The 22,847-nt window shown below is 36.8% G+C and overlaps 1 protein-coding gene and 1 long non-coding RNA gene across 5 annotated transcripts in view; one reads left to right on the forward strand and one right to left on the reverse strand.

Annotated features, from left to right (window-relative positions):
* Nucleotides 1-22,847, forward strand: part of LOC128858930 (open rectifier potassium channel protein 1) — a 78,881-nt gene that overhangs the window by 31,201 nt on the left and 24,833 nt on the right. For 2 of the 4 annotated variants that reach the window (XM_054095523.1, XM_054095524.1), the window contains one exon: nucleotides 12,507-12,692. In XM_054095523.1, the coding sequence (XP_053951498.1) occupies nucleotides 12,551-12,692 (142 nt within the window). In that variant the 5' untranslated portion in view covers nucleotides 12,507-12,550. Of the gene's footprint in view, nucleotides 1-10,415; nucleotides 12,693-22,847 lie in introns of those variants that run through there. The other 2 variants (XR_008454073.1, XM_054095522.1) reach the window with 1 other exon arrangement.
* Nucleotides 8,221-22,493, reverse strand: LOC128858931 (uncharacterized). The gene is made up of 3 exons (XR_008454074.1): nucleotides 22,386-22,493; nucleotides 8,469-8,690; nucleotides 8,221-8,408 (listed from the first exon to the last, which is right to left on the reverse strand). It is a non-coding gene; the product is annotated as an uncharacterized LOC128858931 (long non-coding RNA).

The following is a 22,847-nucleotide window of genomic DNA, read 5'->3' on the forward strand; positions in this document are numbered from 1 at the left end:
TGTACATGCATATTTAAGCTTTTGCAAAAATTGTTTGTTTTTTATTGTATAAGAAATTTTTTTTGTACTAAAAGAAATTGGAGGACTACCAGTAGCGAGTGCGACAAAAGCAAACAAAACGTTAAAACATCTGTTTCCCATAGATTTGTTTTTAATTTAAATTGTATTGTTTATTCATTTTAAAACGATGTAAAATTAGTAAAAAGAATCACGTTCAATATGCTATTTTGCGGTTTCTAAACTACATCTTTTAACCGAATCGCACTTTGCCACTTGCCATTTTCCCTTAGCGCGGGGTTGTCAAAAACGACGCTAATAAAAATAATTTAGCAGTTATCACGTATTTAAAAAAAAATATGCGTCGACGTTTGTGCATACACCAGTAAATCTCCACATACAAAAGTACACACACATATGCACATATTTTTGCCGTTGTTAGCAACTGTTTACTTTGTTTACAAAGCTGTCTACTGATGCCACACAGATTTTGCTTTTGCTTTTGTTTTTGTTTTTGCAGTTTTCCATGAATTTGTTAAAAATGTGCAGTTACTAATTTTTGAATGCAAGTTACTAAACATTTTCGCAATATGTCGTCATATGTTATTTTGGCAAATAAATGTAAATCACCTGCTAATAAGCGGTGGCGAAAACAAAATGTGACAACAAGGCGGTACGAAGACCACAACTCACCACACACCCACAGTGATGTGCTATAAAATAGAATCACACAATCGTTGACGGTGTTACTTTAATTTTATCACATCCATTGTAATAAAATTTCTAATAATTAACTGTATATTATTAAGTGCATGCCGTTATTTCTAGAATAATTTACGTTAGATTAGATTAGATTTGCGGGGGGTTGGACAAGTCCAAGCACCCAGTCAGGAGACCATTGTACTACACCCGGATAGATTACAGTAGAAAGAATAGAGATAGGAAAGATAAAAAAGTGGGTGGGAAGACGGATAAATTAGTTTGAGGTCACTCTTCCACAAATCTCTTGGCTTCATTAATGAATCTGAAGAGAACCGGAAGAGGAAGAGTATGAACTTTATCCATACTTAGTCATTCGCAACCCAATAACCTAAGTCTGATTCTGGAAAACGCCGGACAGCTAAGAGAAAATGCTCTGAAGTGTCGTCATCCTTAAGACAGGGTTGGCATATCGGGCTGTCTACGACCCCCATAGCAGCCATAGGGTGACCACAGGCGTTGTACCCTGTGATTACACCCACCAGTACTCTCAGGTACTTAGTACTGCTTAGTTTTAGGAGAAAGGTCGCTATTTTCCTGTTTGGTTCTTTCACAAAGCACTTGGCTACTCTGCACGAGTTCAACACAGACCGACGTCCGCATGAAGTCGTCAATCCATAGTTGAATCGATGGGGAATTGACACCTAGAAAGGGTTCAGGGCCTAGTGGCATACTTGTAGAACCTTCATTAGCCATTTATCAGCTAACTCGTTCCCTGCAATACCACAATGCCCAGGCCCCCAAATAAGACTAACTTTGTTGTGTTTTGCAACACTGTTCAGTTTTGTCTCACATTCACCGACTAATTTCGAAGATTAGTGTGGGTTAGCAAGGGCTTTCAGTGCAGCTTGACTGTCACTACAAATTCCAATAGTACTACCCCGCCACTTTTTCTCTATTAGCCGGTATGCCACATTCAAGATGGCATAGACTTCCGTAAGGAATACCGTGACCATCTGTCCTGTGGCATAGATAATTTATCCGGCTCTAACATTTCAAATATCAGTGAATTTCGTAAAACCGGCAGAAGCTAAAGAAAAAATCGCTGAAATTTTTGGCCGTACATAAGGAATTTCTCAAAAATGCTGTCAAGTATAAGAAACAACCAGAAAATATACATAAAATTTCTAAAGCAATAACTAACTTACAAATACTAATTCTGCATCCCCTTAAGAAGTATAATTTTGTAAAATCTTAACCCTAAAAAAGTAGTATTAATTACATATCGGAATCTCTCCAATAGAAAAAATGCTGTTTAAAGGTGTAAGAAAATCTGAGCAAGTGTCTTCCAGCTAATATGGAAAAAATATTTTAATTTTCTCAGGAGTGTTTAGCATATCTCGTGAGCAGGTAGCGAAATATTCTTTGGTTCGATGAAACGAAAATTAATTTATTTCACACCAACCAAAGGTGTGTATCTGTACAGAAATCCAAATGCTTGCTTTCACACTATGTAATGGGCCTAATCCTAGGGCGGTTGTGTCTATAAAAATTGTCAAATAATTTCAACTCGTCAAATAAATTGACACACAAAGACGAATGCAAAAAAGTATTTTAGCAGTATTTTTTCTTCAGAGGTTCATACCACGCGTTAGTCTGTAAAATATGGAAAAAGGCATCGTAGTAATATGCGTATGTTCCTCATACAAGGGAATAGTACCGTTAAATGTGATAAAGCATAGATGTTGCGCAATACATAAATATTATATTTTAAGCGTCAGAGTTCATCGACGTAATCAGGGTTAAAACGCTGAAGTGACCGTCCTTGGTGGGGTAAAACCCGTGTCTGGCGCTGTATGGAATTGGTCTTTCGACAAGATAATTGCCCGAAATACTTCGAGGTGACAAAATAATGGTTTCCATGAAGTGAAAGTGGCGAGAAGAAAAAGTGATTCTAAGAGGTTTAAATCCAATCAATAATGCAATAAGGGGAATATGTGAATGTTTAATGTTTACTTGTATGTGCTTCTTGCAAATAATGGCCAATTGCCTGAAGAGAGAGAGAGAGAGAGTTAACGATGATGGTACAATTTATTTGAATTAATTATTTTTCTGAACTCAAGTTTTTTTTAGCTCACATTTAAGACAAATCAGTTTTAAACTTTTTGTTTAATTGTAAGTAGTACTGTTTAAAAATAAACAAATTGAAAACTTTTGTTATAATCTCTTGCTTTGAATACTTTGGTTACAGAGTCTTTATTTCAATGCCCACCACTGTACAAGGCAGCCTGGATAAATACAGCTAAATTTGAAATCACCTTTAAAAGAAAAGAATAATTTATGGAACACATAAATACATATTTAGCCTCCCAGAGTAATACTTGTAACGGGTGCTTCTTTAGACGCACCCAAATTGCAAAAATAAATATAGTAGTGACAAAATTAAAAAAAAAAATATGATACAAATTAGATATTTTTAGCTAGCCATTGATTTCTAGAGATGCAACTTTATCAAAATTATTTCCCATTGTGGTCAACAATTTTCTTCCTTCGCAAAAAGCTTCAGATAAAAATTGTTTACCAAAAATTTACGTTTTTTTATTGAAACAATCGAGGAATGTTTGCAGTACATTACGGTCATTCTCAAGTATCATTCATAGCCGGTTGTTGATATTGTACTATTTCAAAGGTAGTACGCAAAATAAATTTATTGTTTACCCAATACTCTCTCAAGGGACGATAACGAGACCTACGTACTCAAATCAAATTTTTCCTCTCATCAAAGTATTTTTCTTTCATAAAATGATACTAGCGTCATAACTCCATATATTACTTACGATTTTTTTTTTTGTTCCGTTAAGCACTTAACAGCAATGGGGCATGGATACATACTTATAGGCAAGAGTGTATGAATATCACTCTGTCGACATTGGTGCTTAAAATACTCCATATAAGTAAGTGAAAGTGTATAAGTGTACACATATGCATGTATGTACATATGTGTGTCGCCACTACAACTCTAGGGAAACCCGCTAGTACCGAATTGTTATGAAACACGCGTTAAGGAAGTGTTAATTGCCCTCGATCTTGTTTTGATAGTTCGAAATTGCGATAGATGAGATCTAAAACGCTTCGATAGCTTCGAACTAGTACTAAATTCGATAGATGAAATGTATTAGAATTAGTATTAAACTTGATATATAAGATTCTACATACACTGAGTCTCTTTTTCGTTAGTTTGGAACTAGTACTAATTCCAAAAGAGACGATTTGGCACGATCTCCGTTCCTTTTCCGTATTTTAGAACTAGTACTAAATTCGGCAGCTACTATTTGACACAGTGTCATGTCTCTTTTGATATTTCATAATCAGTGCTAAATTCAAATGGTGAGACCTAGTACGAATATATGCCTTTTTTGATAGTTTAGAACTAGTACTAAATTTTATATATTCGATTTGGCATACTGTGAGTCTCTTTCGTTAGTTTAAAACTAGTGCTAATTTCCTTTTACGTAGTGCAAAGTGGTTGGCTTGTTAGCGTAGGCTAAGGACGTAGGTCTAAGGAAAACAATCAAGCAGATCGCTGCGGCTAATTGAAGAACTCTTGCGGTGAGATGACCCAGTCATCAAATTTCCGCTTCACAACTTCAAGCCAGCATTTGATCCAGCTCTCGAAACATTTCTGCCACTATATTTTCGATATAGCCATCAGAGCCGCATCCGCTGTTAAAAACGCAGGAAGTCACAGCAACACGGCGCAAACCCAAATCATCGGTGGCTTGCCACTATGTTCGTCAACCTCGATGGACTCACGATCTCTTCTGAAGTGTTCATGCCATTCTTAAACGACGAATTCGAAAAAGCGTGCAGAGGTAGATTTACTCAAGGCGGCGTAACTTTTACAAATGTCAAGCAATGACGATTAAATTTTATTAATCACAGGTGTGGCAACCTAACATAAAAAAGGGACCTCACATCAGTTGACTTAAAGCGTCACCTGGCGGTTTTTCCACGAACTTTTTGATCAAGCTGGTATGACCATCCTTCTAAAAGGTGAACACCTCTTTTAGTCATTAAGGCTTGACTCTAAAAAGAGGCGAAACGCAAACTCTTATGCCCTCGGACTTTGTTTAGTTCTTATCAACCCTTGATTTTAGATTTTAAAGATAATAAAAATGTATTTGTATATTAGGTCAAAATTTATAAACTTTTCACTAAATTGGAAATTGATTAGAACTCTCAACAAAACCAATCAAAGAAAATAAATTGCATTGTGGTGATACTTTGAGGGCGTGTATGTACGCGTGTGTGACTATGTTTTGTCTGGCGTTAAATTAGAACTCAAGTAATTAACCAATTATTAAAGTAGTTAATTGCTTTTTATAAGCCAGTTACTGATATTCGCAAAGAGGCAAAATGAATTTGTGTGAAGAAAATGCTTTGCTATGATTTATTACTGTGGAATATTTTTGTGCTTATTGGAGATAAAGGAATTGATTCGAATGTTATGGCTTGGCGTATGAAGGCAATTAAATCAGGTAGATCCAATTTATTAGCGCAAATGAATATATTTCCAAGAAATTGGGGAACCATGTGATTAGCCAACCTGTGGGCGTTGCTTCATAGTCACCTATTGACGGTGATAACGGCGAACGAAGTGATGAGTGCTATAAATAGTCCCGGAGTCCAATGAGGCTTGACAGGAGCGCATTCTAGTAGGAAAGCTTAGACGGCTAACAGATTAGAATGAGATTGTTAAACTTTTACTCTGCAGATCTTCCGTGTAAAAGTCGACCCCGGTTGTCCAATTGCGAGTCAGCCAAATGTTGTAGGTTGAGCTAAAAAACTTTGGCCGCTTTACAGAGTGACCGACTTGACGTCATACAGCATGTTAACACAATATAGCCCATTCAGTTTACAAATACGTGGCCGAAACTGTACGAGGGCGGTTCAATAAGTACCCGTGTTGGGAAGTTGGTGCTAGCATCATGTACTACCATCTATCAAAGGACGCCCAAATAAATTTCAGACAGATTGATAGATGAGTTTGGATTTGGTAGCTGTTCGAGTAAGAAGGGTTTTGTAGCTTTCGTTAAGATGGAAAAATTGCAGTATCGTTCGGTAATTCCTTTTTTTGTTTTTGGATGGGAAAAAATGCGGGGAGATAAAAGCAAAGTTTGATGCTGTCTATGGGGACCTCGCGCCATCTATCATAGTTAGATATTGGTTCAACGAACTTAAACGTGGGTGATAGTTTAGGAGCGACCAGGACGCCCGGCAGACGTGGTTACCGAGGATATCATTCAAAAAGTTCACGATATGTTTCTCGTCGATCGACGAACGAAAGTGCACGAAGTAACAGGGGTCATAGGTGTGTCGACCCGAACTTCTATTAAGATTTTACATAATAAGCTGGCAATGAAAAAATAGTCGGCCCGATGGGTGCCGTGATTGCTCACGGTAGACAACAAGTGGATGCGGCTGTTAACTTCGAAGCAGTGTTTGGAGCAATTTAAGCGAGATCCGCAGGAATTTTTGCATCGAGTTGGCACCGTTGATCAAACTTGGACTCATCATTACACACCAGAAACTAAACAGCAATCAACACAATGGATTTCTCCCGGTGAATCGGCCGGAAAAGTCATTTGGGATGTGAACAGCGTCAGTCATCTGCATGAATTTTTCACCCTTTCTGGGTATTTGGTCGAGCTCCTTCTCCTATGGCGTGCGTCTTGATGTTGTTCCACAAATTGAGGGATCTACAGTTTCAAGCCGATTCCAAACGGCAGATATTTTTTATGAGGAGCTTTTTCGTGGCAGAAATACACTCACAGGCTTGCCATTGCCTGCCGAGGTGCGACCGCTATTATAAAAAACGTTTTCTTAATTTTGGTGTTTCACCGAGATTCGAATCTACGTTCTCTTTGAATTCCGAATGGTAGTACCGCACCAACCCACTCGGCTACGGTGGCTACGACTACTGGACTGATACTACAGTGAATTATTGGACCGCTTTCACAAAAAATTGAAGGGGACACAGCCGCATTTGACGAAAAAGAAGGTGCTGTTTCACCACGATAACGCACCAGCACATTTATTCGGGGTTGTCGCCGCTAAACTGCATGAATTGCGCACCCTCCGTATTCACCTGATCTGGAGCCCTGAGACTTTTTCTTGTTCGCTAACATGAAGAAATGGCGCGCGGGAAAAACTTAGTTCAAACGAGGAAATCATCGCCGCGACAGAGGCGTATTTTGGAGAGTTCTACAAATCCCATTTTTTTGGAGGGTTTAAAAATGGCCGGAGTGCTGGGAGAAGTGTACCTTTCTAAAAGGGGACTATGTTGAAAAATAAAATAAAAATTGTTTGAAAAAATGGTGTCTTCATTTCTAACACGGGTACTTATTGACCTCCCTCGTAATTTTGCTACGTAAAACTTTGAGTGCAGCAAGTTCAGCTCTTTACTCTTAAGAGAAGTGATGACTTTAGAGTGTTGCAATATTTACTAAGTGGCTGCGATACTTATTTACTTAAATATTTATTTTTCTTACTTGGTTTGTTTGCTTTATATTACAGTGAACAATACGCATCTTTTGAAGAAAATATCACATTTTTGGCGACTGAATGCAAGTCATTCACAATTCGCTCAACAAAATACTTGAGTTTTAAAACATCTGAGATCGATATCGCGCATGTAGACACAGCAATTACATGCGTGAAAGTGAGTTGTTGTAATCAATATATCATCTTAATACATGTTGAGCAATATTTTAAAATTATTCAATAAATTATATATATTGTGATATTATTCTAAAAGATAAGCAATGCTGGGGAAATATTATGACATTGTCTATAAATATATAAATGAGAACACTTAAGGGGACCGTCCAGATCATGCGCTAAAAAAAAAGCTATTTTTACGAATTATTTTTGAGTATGGAATGAAAGATACAGATATAGATATTGTAAGATATAATAAATAAAGTCTTAAATTGTGTAAAAAAAAAAATTTTATTCATTTTATTCATATGCATATTAAAATGGTGGCCGCGCGTAAACGCCTTTAAATCGAAGTGCAAAACGGAACCAAGCAAATCTCGGGAACGGCTAGTCTGAAACAAAAAAATCAAAATGGGTTAGATTCAGTATAACAAATACTAGTTAATCCACCTATAAAAATCAATATTTATCGAAAAATATCAAAATGGCGTACAAAAATTGAAAAAAATGCACTTTTTTTCGCTGTTTTTTTTTTAATAAACAATTAGTAACAATGCAAAATTTTAATATTTTATAGATGGACCACCTCGTTTAGTATGTGTAGATCATGTGGTTTAAATTTCAAAAGAATCAGTCTAACAGTTTATGTAAACTCCTTGGTACCGTTTTATAAACGAGGGGTCGAGAGAACGGGTATACCTGCCTGCGCGCTCAGGCAAGCGCTTCTAGGTAGTGATGTTCAGGTAAGAAAAAAAATATATTTACACTGCTCCGAACTCTCTGAAATTTAAACACAGGGCCGTGGAGAGAGTATTCGGGCCCCGGGGGAAACTTGAGATGCGGGCCCCTTAAAATTTTTTTTATTTATCAAAATGCGTATTATGTTATAGTGATATAACATTTAAGCATTGAAACACTCATTGATAAAATTTTTGATATAATTAATTATGAAATATTGATTAAAATGAATTTTAGAGAACTCTTCAGCAGATCTGAAATAAAAAACGCAGCTGAAAAAAGTTAAAATTTTTTATTCATTTTGTGAGCCTTACAAATATTTGAAAATGACTGCCACGATGCTTAGAATTTTGCTTTTCTTGCTTTAGTTGAGGCAAAAGCTCTTATAATATCATCGAAGTCGAGTTTCCTTGCTAACTCAGATTCCAAATACAAAGTTGCCAATCCTGTTACTCGACTCTGAGTTGAATAAGAACGATGGTAGTCTTTGATCCTTGATAAAGCGCTGAACGATCTTTCGGCGCCGGCAACCGATACTGGCAGGGTGCAGAATATTAAAAAATGGAATTAAAAAAAAAATAAAAATAAAAAGAATTAAAAATGTATTTATATAATAACATACCCAGTGAAAAATCAAAAATTTCTAGTCTATAAAAAGTATTATTGCTATCTCTACATTTAATTCTTTATCAACGTAAGGACAAATTGCTTTAAAGGATAACTACGTTTCAAAATTGGTCTTCATTTAAAATCAACTATCTAAATTTAATCTAATCATCACTATAATTATTAATTACCTTATAAATCAGTAGCATAAAATGTTCCATTTTAATAAGAGCTCAATAACATACACTTTTGTATCACCATATTATATCTATTCTTCGTAATCGTGATCATAACATTCGATATGGTGACACCAAAAAAAGTCTGTGACGGAACTCTGGTAGAAGTATTATTTACTATATTTTTTCAAGCAGGAAATTTCTTGGAATTACCCTCGAGTCCGGGCCCCTATGAAAACTCCGGCCCCGGGGGAAAAAGTACCCGATCCCCCCCCTCTCGAAAGGCCTGTTTAAACACAATATTTCTACATACATATACTTTCGAAAAATGTAAAAAAAATTGATTTTTTGAAAGTGCTAAACTAGACGGTCCCCTTAAATGTGTGTGTGTATGTACCCTGGGGAAAATAATGAACTAGTAACATACATAAATATCTGATCCAGAACTACTTCTTTGATAAGTTATTTAGATCTTCCTATAGATTATCTCTCGAATTTAGTATTAGTTCAAAAATTTGGCGAGAGATATAAAGCGTACCGAATCGTATTCGTGGAACTTAGTGCTAGTACTAGAGTTGCCAAAGAAACCGGCATGTTAAGTAAGCTCATGGTAAACCTTGGAGGTGGTCCCACACAGAGCAAGCGAAAACTTTTAATGGATCCGATGAACTCGATTCTTCTAAACGGATGCGAAATATGGGCAGAATCGCTTAGCGTGAAGTTCCGGCGAAAATCTTTATAATTTGTGCAACGTACCTGCGCTCTCAGAGTGGTTTCTTCATACAGAATACATAGTATCGGAAGCAACGGTTTTAGTTATCAACGGAACCATACCTATAGATCTTCTAGCACAAGAGCGCAAACGGAGATGTGAGGCAAAAATCATAGGAATTCCAGGACAATGCTTTTCCGACATTAGAATTCGAACGCTCACACCTAGACCTACAAGATGGAACTCTGAACAGATCGGTAGATGTACAGCGAGACTAACACCCGATGTATAAAAATGGGTAGAAAGAAATAACGTTCCAGGTAACTATTACCTCTCACAAGGTTTTTGTCCGGATACGGGTCCTTTCGCAAGTATTTGTGGCGAATAGAAAAGGTGAACCTACCAAATAGCATTTATGGATATACTGACTACGATGATGCGGACACACCTTCTCCAAATGCGAGAGGTGGAACACAGGGAGAACAGCTCTGCAACGATCTATTGTACACCTGAAGAAATAATCGAAAAAGTGATAATAAGCGAAGAAAAATGAAATGCCGTCGCAAACTGCGTTGGAGGTATTATTCGAAAAAAAGAAGCATGAAATTGGAGACGTATGCTGAGAGCATTAAGCATATATTGCTCAAAACAGGCGAGGCTGGACGTAGAGTGACTAAGTGAATGTGTTCTTCTTTGGGCGCCAACTTGGACCTCTACCTCGAAGCAATGCGGTAGCAGTTCCGGGGTTGAGGGACAAATCCAAGAGAAGAGGAGTGATGTTTTAGTGGAGTCACCTCACACGTAGTAACGACGGAACAACGGTTACTAAAGGGTTTTCCAATAAGAGGTGTTATTTGGCTATTCAAAGAAAAATGCTACATTTTAATATAAATGATCGGATGTTTATTTCACTATAAAGAGGAAGGTATGCCATTAATATTGGAAAACAACATCAGGCAAATGACCACCACGATCATGAAATTTTCCGAAACCGAATTACAAAGGGGCTGCCCTATGTCCTCGATAGCCTCATGAATTCCATCTTTGAGGTCTTGAATCGTCCCTGGGCTGTTGGCGTAGACCTTCTCTTTCACGTGGCCCCAAAGAAAGAAGTCACAAGGTGTTAAATCACAAGATTTCGGTGGTCAATTGCGATAACCTCTTCGAGAATTAACACGGTCCGGAAACTTTTCCCGTAAAAGATCAATGGTTTCGAGAGCTTGTGTGCTCTTGTTGAAAAGAAACGTTGTCCAGATCAATACCATCCAATTCCGCCCATAAGAAATCGTTAATCATCTCTCAATAGCGCAATCCATTCATTCATAGCACCTGTTATTGGAAAAACCCTTTAGTTCTAAGCTATCGAGATATTTATAAAAATGTGAGCTATGAATTGATATGAATTGCTGCCTTACCCCCCGATTTCACCCGATCTGGCTCCCTGCGACTTTTTCTTGTTCCCTAACATAAAGAAATGGCTCGCAGGAAAAAAATTTAGTTCAAATGAGGATGTCATCGCCTAGACAGAGGTGTAGTTTGGAGAGTTCGAAAAATCCTATTGGAGGGATTAAAGAAAAGGCCGGAGCGTTGGGGAAAGTCTATATTTCTAAACCGGGACTATGTTGAAAAATAAAAAAAAAATAAACAATGGTGTCTTCATTTCTAACACGGGTACTTATTGAACTCCCCTCGTAGGTAATAAATAAAAACTTTTCATTTCTAAAATCGTTGAAAAAAATATTAAAAAAAATGGTGTCTTCATTTCTAACACGGGTACTTATTGAACCCCCGTCGTGGGTAATAAATAAAAACTTTTCATTTCTAAAATCACTTAACTTTAATAAGTTTTTCCTACTACAACTAAGAATAATAATAAATCACAACAGTAATTAATAAATCACGTGCGAGTACCGTAAATCACATTTCAAAAGGTTTTTCAATATTTTCGCTAAGTGTACTTTGGTTGCTTGGATTGCCTTCAATTTCTTCTAATCTCTTGTTACGTATGGTTGTCGATAAACACAGACGCACAAAAATGAAAGAAAAAAGCAACTCTGAGGTATGTGGAAGTAAACAAACGCAAACACAGTTAAGTAACGGTAATCACGAGCACAAAGATCATCATCATCATCAAGACTTGCTTGCTTTATTTTTATTTTTTATATCGTGCGATTGCCGTTAGCGCTGATATCTAGAAATTAGTGATAGTTTTTTGTTTCTGTTGTTGTTTTTGTTTGTTATTAATTACAAATTAGTTGTATACTGCTGTCTAATTGAGGGTGGCAATTGGTGGGTGGAGTGTGCAAGCGCCTGCTTGGCCATAAGGCGCTGATAATGCCAGCCTACTTCAAGTAATACTTGAGCACTTCAATGGCAAATAGGAATACTTTCTTGTTTGATTTAATTTTTTGCGCTATTACTTTTTATAGTACAACTGCATATGCACATACAAACATACCAGGTATATTGTCGCTTTCAAGTGAACTTATAGGCACAAGCGCTAGCAGTTTGTGCGCTATATTCCGCGCGTCATGTACGCGTTGCATATCAAACTCGTTTCTAGCGAAATCCTGCAATTTAGATTTTAAACGCGTACCTTAAAACAAAAAAAATAATAATAAGAATAAAAAAAAAAAAAATTACGCGACTTCCCCTTCAAATGATTTTCATGCAAAAATAATATTATTTAAAATAAATTAAATTTTAAGCGTGCATTGTGCACTACTACATAATTGTTTTTGTTTTTTCTACGTTCCTCCATTCGTTCGTTCATTGAAAATCCTGGGACATGCTTTACTTAATGTATGCCAAACGTTTGCTTGCATTGAAATCATCATCGCATCATCGGCATGGCACAGAGTTTGGCAGAGGCCATCGGCAGCAGGATTGTGTGAGCAGAGTAATGTCGCCGCAACGCTGGATCTTGTTGCTCATCTTTTACATTGCATATTTGATGTTTGGCGCCAGCATCTACTATCACATAGAACATGGCCTCGAAAAGAAAAATCGTGCAACGGAGCTGCGCGAACGTATTGAAATGAATGGTAAGTAAATAGAGAGCTTCGGTTGGAGTATCAGGTACGAAAAATATTTATTTATTACTAACTAATAACTAATAACTAATAACAAACTTGTTGCGTTGCGTCTTTACACTTAATAACGGGCATTGCACACTTTTAAATTAAAAAGCAAACGCTTTTGGTCTTATAATTATTTCGTTCGGTACAGAACAAGTAAAATACTAGCAATAAATGTGACATAATTCCCGTTATGACATATACCGTTTTAAACATACAGCCATGGTCAATTAAATAGCACATTTAGACTTTGAAAGCAAAGAATTGAATATGTTTTTAAATAATTATTTCTTACTGGGGGAAAAAGCAACATAAAAAATAAAAAAACCTATTTATTTCCACTTTAAAACAAAAGAATGGTCAATTTCAGTTCTGATTTATAATAATTTACGAGAACGAAACCTTCTCCTGGACATATAAATAGCACATCCTAAAAAAATCCAAATAAAAGCAAAAATAGTAAACAAATCAGATAGTTAAGTAATAATAGTGTTTTACCAGATTAGGATTTTGTACTATATCCACCGTTTTTGATTACTTCTTCAAGCCGTCGCTCCATTCCTTCTACAAGCTTGTGGCATCTTTCCTTTGGAAGCGAGTATCAAACCTCCATCGTAGATTTCTCTTTTAAAGGCAATATCGCTATTCCTTCGGATAGCCAAGCTGCAATCCAGGCACTGTGTTCGGCCACCACAACCTCTAAAGTGGTGGAACAAAGTAGGAATAGCCTCACCATCTTGAGTGAACACCATAAAGTTACCTTAATCTGGGTCCCGGGACATCGGAACATTGAATGTAACGAAAAAGCAGATGAACTGGCAAGAGGGGGATCTGCCATGAGTAACGCTCTTGCAAAATCGGTATTCACACCATTAGATACAGGCAAGAATATAATTTCCCAAAAATACCTCCGAAACGCGGATTGAAGATGGACAAAATGCAAAATTAGCAGAACGTTATGGCCCACCTACAACCTTAAGCAATCGTCAACATTGATAAACATGAAACGACGGGACGCCTGGAGACTAACGACAGTCACAACTGGCTTTTAGTCTGTGGGGGAACAAGCAGCCAAAATGGACATCCCTCACAACACATACTGTCACAGTTGTAAGCAACTGGAGAAAAAGGAGACAATCTTCTATTTCCTCTGCGAATGCCCTGCCCAATGGAAGGACAGAATGTTAACACTGGGCCAGCCGCTGTACGAGAACCTCGAACAACTGTTTGGCCTCGACGTCAACAACCTAATAAGTTTCTTAAACTGCACAGACTGGTTATAGTCATGCTGTAAATAACTGTTAAACAGGTTGGTAAGGAGGATGTGTCAACAAAATGGTGCGGAAGCGCTAGTTGGATTCTGGAAGAATCACCACCTTAACCAACCAACCAACCAAAATTTTAAAAATTTTTGTTAGCGACTTTGACCTTAACGTCACTCCACAAATTCTCTATTGGATTGATATCAGGGCTCTGCGCCGTCCAATCCAGTACATTAATTTTCTCTCTTCAGACCCATTGCTTCACTGTCTTTGCTGTATGCTTGGGATCATTGTCCTGCACAAATATCCAATTTAATGGCATAAACTCAAACACAAATGGCTCCATTTTATTCTGGAGTATATCCAGACACTGAAATCTATCCATTTTACCAACCACGCGAGAAATCGGTCCAACACCATGCCAGGAAAAAGCTCCCCAAACCATGATGCTTCCGCCGCCGTGTTTAATCGTCGTTTTTCTGAACCTAGGATTTAGCGCTTGTTTTTTTTACAATAGTTTTCCCATCTGGTCCCATTCTATTTATTTTGTTTCGTCGGTCCAAAGTATATTACGTTGTTCCAAAACTGAATAGATTTGTCTTTGTGGGCTTTTGAAAGGAAAGTCGGTGTTTGATATGTAGGTAGTTTTGAGAGGAGTGGTTTTTTTCTGCTTATGCGGCCAAACAGCTGGACTTCCATAAGTCGCCTTCCTACAAGCTTTCTGGACAGCTGTAGACAAGATTCTTGGTTTCCATAAAAAAAAAACGGTGAATTCCTCTCATAAATGTAAGCTTAATAAGGGTAACAAATGTAAACAAACAAATTTATTTGATCAAAGCAGACTTCGTACTAAAAACTTAACTTAACATATAAAGTTCACATTTGTGTTATTCATCTGTCCATGGCTGTGTAATCAACGAAACGATATTAGGATATTTTCCTAGTATTGCTTTAGTAGATATCATCATAGTCTGGTGTCTTGGTCTTATAATTTTTTGTGCGGTGTAGTATTGGCAGCAAAGTGTGAAAAATTTCACAAAGATTAGAGCAAACATGAAAATTTAGGCTCCCGTTTCCATGCAAGTATGAAACATTCTGCTACATATCGCTTATTACTTCTTCAGCGTCATAATTAAAAAAAAAAAATTGTTTTTTAGATTGGTATGCAAAAATCATCAGCAGCTATTCTTTTACGCTGTGTAAAAAATTCACAGCGAGATCTGCTAACCGCATCTCTCAAAATTGTTACAAATTATCACCTTTTGGTGTTCATGTACCCAAAAAACGTGTAAAGTAGGGGAAAGTGAGAGAGCAAAATGACTTTTCATTTTGAGGGGAAGTTGCACGTTTTTACCGGATAATTTTTTGCTTGTAAGAATTTGCAAGTGAGAAAAACAGCAAAGTAAAAACAAACACGATTTAAAATTTGCGAATTGCAGTTGCTGGAGAAATGTTCTACATCTGACAGCGATGATGAAATGGAACAAATTATTGTGCAGAAAATGAAATCATGTGATTCCGAAGCTCGTTATTTTGCATTTTTTTGCTATGTTTTTTATTTTTTTATTTAATACGAGGTAGCTCAAGTAAAATAATTTTAATTTTTGTGACTTTTCCTGCCAAATATTTAATCAGATGTTCGTAAAACTTCCAAATTGTTACTGGTTTTGCGTTCATGCACTTTTTTTGATATTTTCTCTTTAAGAGAGAATTCTCAGAATATAAGTTACTGGATAATTTTTACATGAACAGACATAAATTATCATTACTTTTGCTCATGGAGGCATAGTATGCAAATTGCAGACTTTGTAGCCCATTCTGCTACACATTTTGATTTTTTGTGTTATGACACTGATGATATAGAAGTAAATGAGCAATATGTATATTAAGTACAACCACGTTTTCCGTATATCCTAAAATGTATGTTTGTATGTATATATTATTATTATTATAGCACCGCTCACTGCGAACAAAATAGATATACAAGGTGAGGCCCAAAATAAACAAGACATAGAAACGACAGGAGCGTTGTTCTGATAACTTCAAGTTTATTTATTCCAAATAGCCCCCTCTGGCCTCGATATACTGTTTTGCACGATCTAAAGGCTTTCCTGAGTGTCCTTCAGGATGTCAGTACAAATATTTTGGATGGCCTCTACGGACGTAAAACGTTTTTCTTTCATGACCAAATGCAATTTTCCGGATAGGTGGAAGTCACAGTTAGCCATATCAGGCGAATACGGTGAGTGATTGATGGTTAAAATGCGATTTCTAGTCAAAAAAAAAAAAGAACAGTCACAAGAGTGGATCGATGAGATGGTGCATTATCATGCAATAAGCGCCAGCTTTCTCCTTCGCGCTATTCAATTCGCCGAATGTGAAGCAACAAACGTTTCAAAACGCCAAAATAGAAAACTGCTTTGACGATTTGCTCCACTTTCTTGGCACGGAATCGTAAAAACAAATGAGCATCGACTTGATTTTTGACTTCTCCAAACGCGATTTTTTGGGTCGTGGCTCATCTTCTGCCTTCCATTCCGCACTTTAACGCTTAGTTTCGGGTTCATGAAGGCAACAGCACGTTTCATCATCAGTTATACGAGAGGTGCCTTTTATTAAATATTCTCCATGAAGATCCATACACTTTTGCATGCGTTTGAACCAATTGTCGAAGCACTTTTGCCACTCTGAATGAGGTACCTCCAAAACGTGCATTCTGAATGCCGCAACCGCTTCTTCAGGTGTCGAAAAACGTTGACCTCTCAGTTTGTTTTTTACGTACGGGAGTAAAAAGAAGTCATTCGGTGCCAAGCCAGGACTATACGGCGGATGACGCATTAATTCGATGTTTTGGGTGCTCAAAAATGCAGTTGTTTGAGCCGATGTGTGAGAGCTCGCATTGTCCTGGTGAAGAGTGATCCGTCTTTGGCGATTGGTTTTCCTAATTTCTTGGAAGACAACTGGCAAAAAAATGGTTGTGTACCACTCAGAATTTACTGTTCTGCGTTGTTCTAGTGGTACGGTTGCGACATGTCCAGTTTTTCCGAAAAAATAGGCGACCATTTGCTTGGAAGTGCTTCGTGCGGGAACCACTTTTGTTGGATTTGGCTCATCTTGAAACACCCACACAGTCGACTGCTGTTTATTTTCGGGCTCATACGCGTAAATCCATGACTCATCACCTGTCACGATGTCATAGACGTGTTTCGAATTCCCGCGATCGTATTTTTTGAGCCTTTCCTTCGACCAATCGACACGAGCCTTTTTTTGAGCGATTGAAAAATTGTGTGGGATCAAACGCGAACAAATTTTTTTGACAGTCAAATGTTTATGCAATATTGAATGTATGCTGGTCCCACTAATGCCTAAGATTGTCTCAATCTCACGATAGGTCACTTGACGATCTTGCAATATCAGTTCGCGCACAGCATCAATGGTTTTCAGAACAACCACTGATTTTGGACGACCTTCACGAAATTCGTCTTGGAGTGAACTACGACCACGATTGAATTCACCATACCATCGATAAACACTGGTCCTTGATGGAGCTTCATTGCCAAAAAATGAATTAAGTTCATCCATGCAAGGTTGCTGAGTTAATCCACGTCGAAAGTTGTAAAAAATAATCGCACGAAAATGTTCACGACTTAATTTAATTTTTGGACCGAGATGAATCTTTTAAGTTACTGTAAACAACACAAATAGCGCTGGTATTTCAAAACGTTCTGAGTACGTAAAAGCTAAAAAATGTCAAACTTTGCAATACAGCTGTCAGTTGCCAGACTGCAACACCAGGGTTGCCAAATCCCGACATATAAAAGGCACCCCTCGTAATGTTGTAAAGGAAGTTCTCGTCATTTCTCGCCTCTTTAATGAGTTCTTTCGAATGTTGAATTCTGAGCAATTTTTGATTCTCAGTTAACTTGTGCGGAATGAAACGTGCATAGACCTTTCGTAATCCCAAATGATCAGTTAAAACGCGATAAACCGATTCAATGAATTTTAACGATGATTTCGGTTCATTTTTGATAAATTTACTAACAATTTCGATAGAGTGTTCGAGGATTACGGATTTGTTCATTTTTATTTATGCCCTCACAACCATCTCTGAAACGTGTAAACGACTCATGAACTTTGGCACGAGATAGACAATCATCGTCATAAACTTTTTTCATCAATTCAAATGTTTCGATAAACGCTTTACCGATTTTAAAACAAAATTTGATATTAGCTCTTTGTTCGAAACTCATTTTTGTACCGATGACACAAACATACTGACACTTTAGACGCAATAACTTCGCTTCCACTGGACTGAATGTCACCAAGCTTTCATTGGAAGTCAGCTAGGGTTGTAATTTCCAATGCACTAACTCATTAAAAAGATGGCGTCATAAAAATATTTTTGTGTTATTTGGGACTTCACCTCGTATATATATAATAATAATTATTATTATTATTAGAGCACTGCGAACAAAATAGATATATTATGCAAAGTCTAATGATATATAGTATAAGTAGAGCCGCCTTTTCTGCCCTTCGCCGTAACAGAGCACTGCCGTTCTCCGCTCTACCATATATTCCCCTTCATTCTACGTACATTCCCCTTCGCTGCCGAAACTGTTACATTCTTAAATAATTCATTTCTGTAATGTTCAACTCATTCTATTGTCAATTGTGAACAAATGGAAGCAAAGCTCCACGGACAATTTTTATTTTTTCTTAAAAGCGTAAGTTACTGTTTATTGGATTCCGCCTAGTGATCGGGTGTTAAGTTCAATACAAGTAGACGTATTCACCCGATCTGGCTCCCTGTAACTTTTTCTTGTTCCCTAAAGAAATGATTCGCGGGAATAAAATTTGGTTCGAACGAGAAAGTCGTCACCGAGACAGAGGAGAGTTCGACAAATCCTATTTTTGGAGGAATTAAAAAAATGACGGGAGCGTTGGGAGAAGTGTATCTTTGTAAAAGGGGACTATGTAGGGGGGAAAAAAAATTGAAATGTAGTGGCTTCATTCCTACAACGGGTACTTATTGAATTCCTCTCTTAAGATTTAAATTGTTAGCCTATGAATTATAAAGAATTTGTAACCAAAAGTTTAACAAATATGTTAGGTTGGGGAATAAGTTCGACGCGTTTTTACCGAACACTTTTATTAAAAAAAAAAACAACATTTTAGTGATTTCCTGCAACACATTTAAAGTACGGTTTTTCATTTCGCACTCGGCCTCAAACTATTTACATATGTGCCGCTGACTCTTCATCCGGGATATCTTTAGTTCTAAATTTTGCCAATTCGGCAATTTCTCTTTTGTCACGTAAAGATGCTAATAGGTGTTTCAGCTATCTTGCTCAAGAATTGCTCAGCGTTGGCAATTCGTTTTGAAATCATTTTTAACAAAACCTTATCTACGAGCATTTCTTTAAATGAATGGATATTAACAATAATCACAACTTATTTTAAAAGCGGAAGAAAAAATGATACTCGCAATTATAGGCAGATTTCCAAGCCATCAAGCACCTCTAAACTATTTGAATACCTTGTAAAGGACAAAATTTTTTTTGCGGTTAAGTTTTTAATTAACCCAAATCAACATGGCCGCCCTACAGCTACTAATTTTGCTTTTTTTATCGAGTTCTGTAAGTCATCGTTTTCCAAAGGACTCCAAGTTGATTGCATTTACACTGATTTCTCTAGGGCATTTGACACGGCGGCCGCCGTAGCCGAATGGGTTGGTGCGCGACTACCATTCGGAATTCACAGAGAGAACGTCGGTTCGAGTCTCGATGAAAACACCAAAATTAAGAAAAACATTTTTCTAATAGCGGTCGCCCCTTGGCAGGTAATGGCAAACCTCCGAGTGTATTTCTGCCATGAAAAAGCTGCTCATAAAAATATGTGCCGTTCGGAGTCGGCTTAAAACTGTAGGTCCCTCCGTTTGTGGAACAACATCAAGGCGCACACCACAAATACGAGGAGGAGCTCGGCCAAACATATATATATATTTGATATATATATATTTGACAAAGCGTCGCACGAGATTGTAGTGAACAAATTTGCGTGCTTGGGCTTTCACTCTACCTTTTTGCAATGGCTTAAGTCATATTTGAGCGAGAGGCGGTGCGTGGTAAAAATTGATGGAGTATTAACGAACCATTTTTTTCTACTTCAAGTGTTCCCCAAAGTAGTTAAGAGTTAATTTTTATCAATGACATAAGTTAATGTTTGTCCGATACGAATTTCTGCTCTTTGCGTATGATTTAAAAACTTCTCATCTGTTAAGGACTCAGAGGATGCTTAGAAGCTGCAATACGACTCAAACAATCTTCGTCGTTGGTGGATGAGACAGACAGACGCGTCGGCTTTGAATATTAAAAATGTTTTCATTAAACATTTTTGAGGCGTCATCACGTTTTTAATAAATGTCACACTATTTCTAATAATGCTTTACAAGGTATAACGGAATTTAAGGATTTTGGGTTTTTTACGGTATGAAATTTTCTTTCAGTAGTCACATTAATTTTATTCTTTCACACAGAATGTGTTTTTGCGTCCAAGCGCCCAGTAGATCGTAGCTCGTTTGTTAATGAACAGTTCTTCTATTTTACTTCTAATAAGATATTCAGATCGGGTTATATTTTTAGGCATGAAATAGGTGTCAGTGTACGAATAACTTAGGATTTGAAAGCAAGCCCACCCTTTGTATGTGTAGAGTAATTTTCCGCATACCAAACTAAGGTAATCACTTAAATAGTTACAAAGTATTGCGCTTGTATTTCAGCTTAAATGTTAATTATTATATAAATAAAAAAATAATAACCCAATATTTACCAAAAATATTGGCAGTGCACTTTTTCACTTAGTCGCCGATTTAAGGAACTAAAACACTAAATTAAATAAATAGAAATGCGCAAAAGTCAAAGAAAAGTTAAATGCAAAAATAATTCACACTGCACTATTTTATTTTAATATTTTATTATTTTTTTTAAGTCTGTGTTTGGTTTTAAATAAATTATAATATCCGTTTTTATTATTTATAAATCGTGCACGATTTGCTAAAACTCAAGAAATTCGTTAACGCCATCGGATCAATTATCGAAATATCGATCACATCAGCTGCTCGTAGGTACATCACTGTCACGCATGCACGCGCTATGTGTGACTATATAATTCGAATTTATTAGCGCAGTTTTCGACTGCTGCTAATTTCTTATGCAAAGCAACTATAAAATTGCTCTAATTGACTAAAGTAAATGAGAGCAGACGCTATTTATTTTATTGTGGGAGTAAGTGTTTTTAATCGCGATTTTTAACTGACGTCAAAAATAGAATTTTATAAAAAAAATTAAATTTGTGAACATATTTTTAGCAACTATTAGCGCGCTTACTGTAAGCAAATTTCACTGCATTTTAATTTTTCACAATTTAATGACAGACTACTAGAACGATAAATCTGTTATAAAGGATGGTTCATTGGCAGGCTTCACCAAAATATACCATAAATTGTTGAAATTTTGACTGGGAACATTAACTCAGGAAAAATAGCCTAAAGTGTATCTAAGATATATTATAAGGTATAGCTCTCTCTCTCCTTTTCCTCTACGTCCATTATCGCTCGTCCATCGACGCCTAAGAAGTTTCACTTCAAAAAAATATTTATCGGTGAGAAAAAATCTTCGGTTAACTACTAAAAAATATATTTAAGAAGCTCGTGCTAAAATTTGAGACTAATCGGTTTAGCCGTTTTCGAGCAATGTTGGTCACCGCCTTTGAAAACAACATTTTGAGAAAAATGCGTTTAAAGTTTGAAAAGCACTTTCTAGCACTCTGAAACGCCTTTTTAAATTTGCGTGTAACTTCGAAAATATTCATCGGAACGATATTAAATTTTCTGTGTGTATTCTTAAATATATGTACATTAAGAAAAAAAAAATCGACCTTTTGAAAATTCTAACAGTATATAACCCCGCGACTGAGGCTGCAGCTCTTTTCCCTTCAAAATCTTTTGATATCATCACCAGAATTGAGTTGCTTGCATTCGGTATATTCTCCTACTTTTCCAGTAAAAAAAGAAAGACAGAAGAACGAATTTTCTAAAAATTTGAGAGCATTCACTCTGAGAGCGGCAAATATTACAAGTATAAAAAACTTGTAAGATCCAGAACGCAATTCAAAAAAGTTAAAAAATAATGGAAAATTTTAAATTCTACTGCGATCTGAGGATAGTTGTACTTTTTTCTTAAGTTAACTTGCTTCTACTCAAAGTTTTTCAACACAGGTTTTTCAAAATTCAACCTTTTATTCGTATATTGCATGAGCGTATGCTTGTGAGAAACGGTTTTTTCTATTGCCCTACTCTTACAAGTAAAAATTTATCCAGTAACAACTTGTAACTTACCCTCTAAATGAAATGCCACTTTGCGCTCTTAGTTTCCCCTTCCTTGCAAATACAAGAACGTTAAGTAACAATTGCCAAAAACTGGGCACAAACTATCGCGCACGAGAATTATATACTATTCAGTATCATTGGTGCCAAACTGCACCCATTGACAGTTTTAAACCAATACAGCCATCAATGGGAGCCTATAAACAAAACCGAATCAATGTAGAAAAAATTGTAAACAAAACATTGACATCGAACTTGAAAAATGTCGCTGCCAATTTAGGGGGTGTAGGTTAGCTGTACTCACTCCATACTCGCCCGCATATACTTATACATACATACATACAACGATATGTAAATTCAACTCATGTAAATTTGGCAATTCACCGACCAACGAACTGCACACAAAAAAATCACAGGTTTTCGACGTCATACAATTTCTTCCGTAAACGAACGTCGCCGGTGCGCACGAATTAA

Source organism: Anastrepha ludens, chromosome 3, assembly GCF_028408465.1.
Source record: "Anastrepha ludens isolate Willacy chromosome 3, idAnaLude1.1, whole genome shotgun sequence".
NCBI lineage: Eukaryota > Metazoa > Arthropoda > Insecta > Diptera > Tephritidae > Anastrepha > Anastrepha ludens.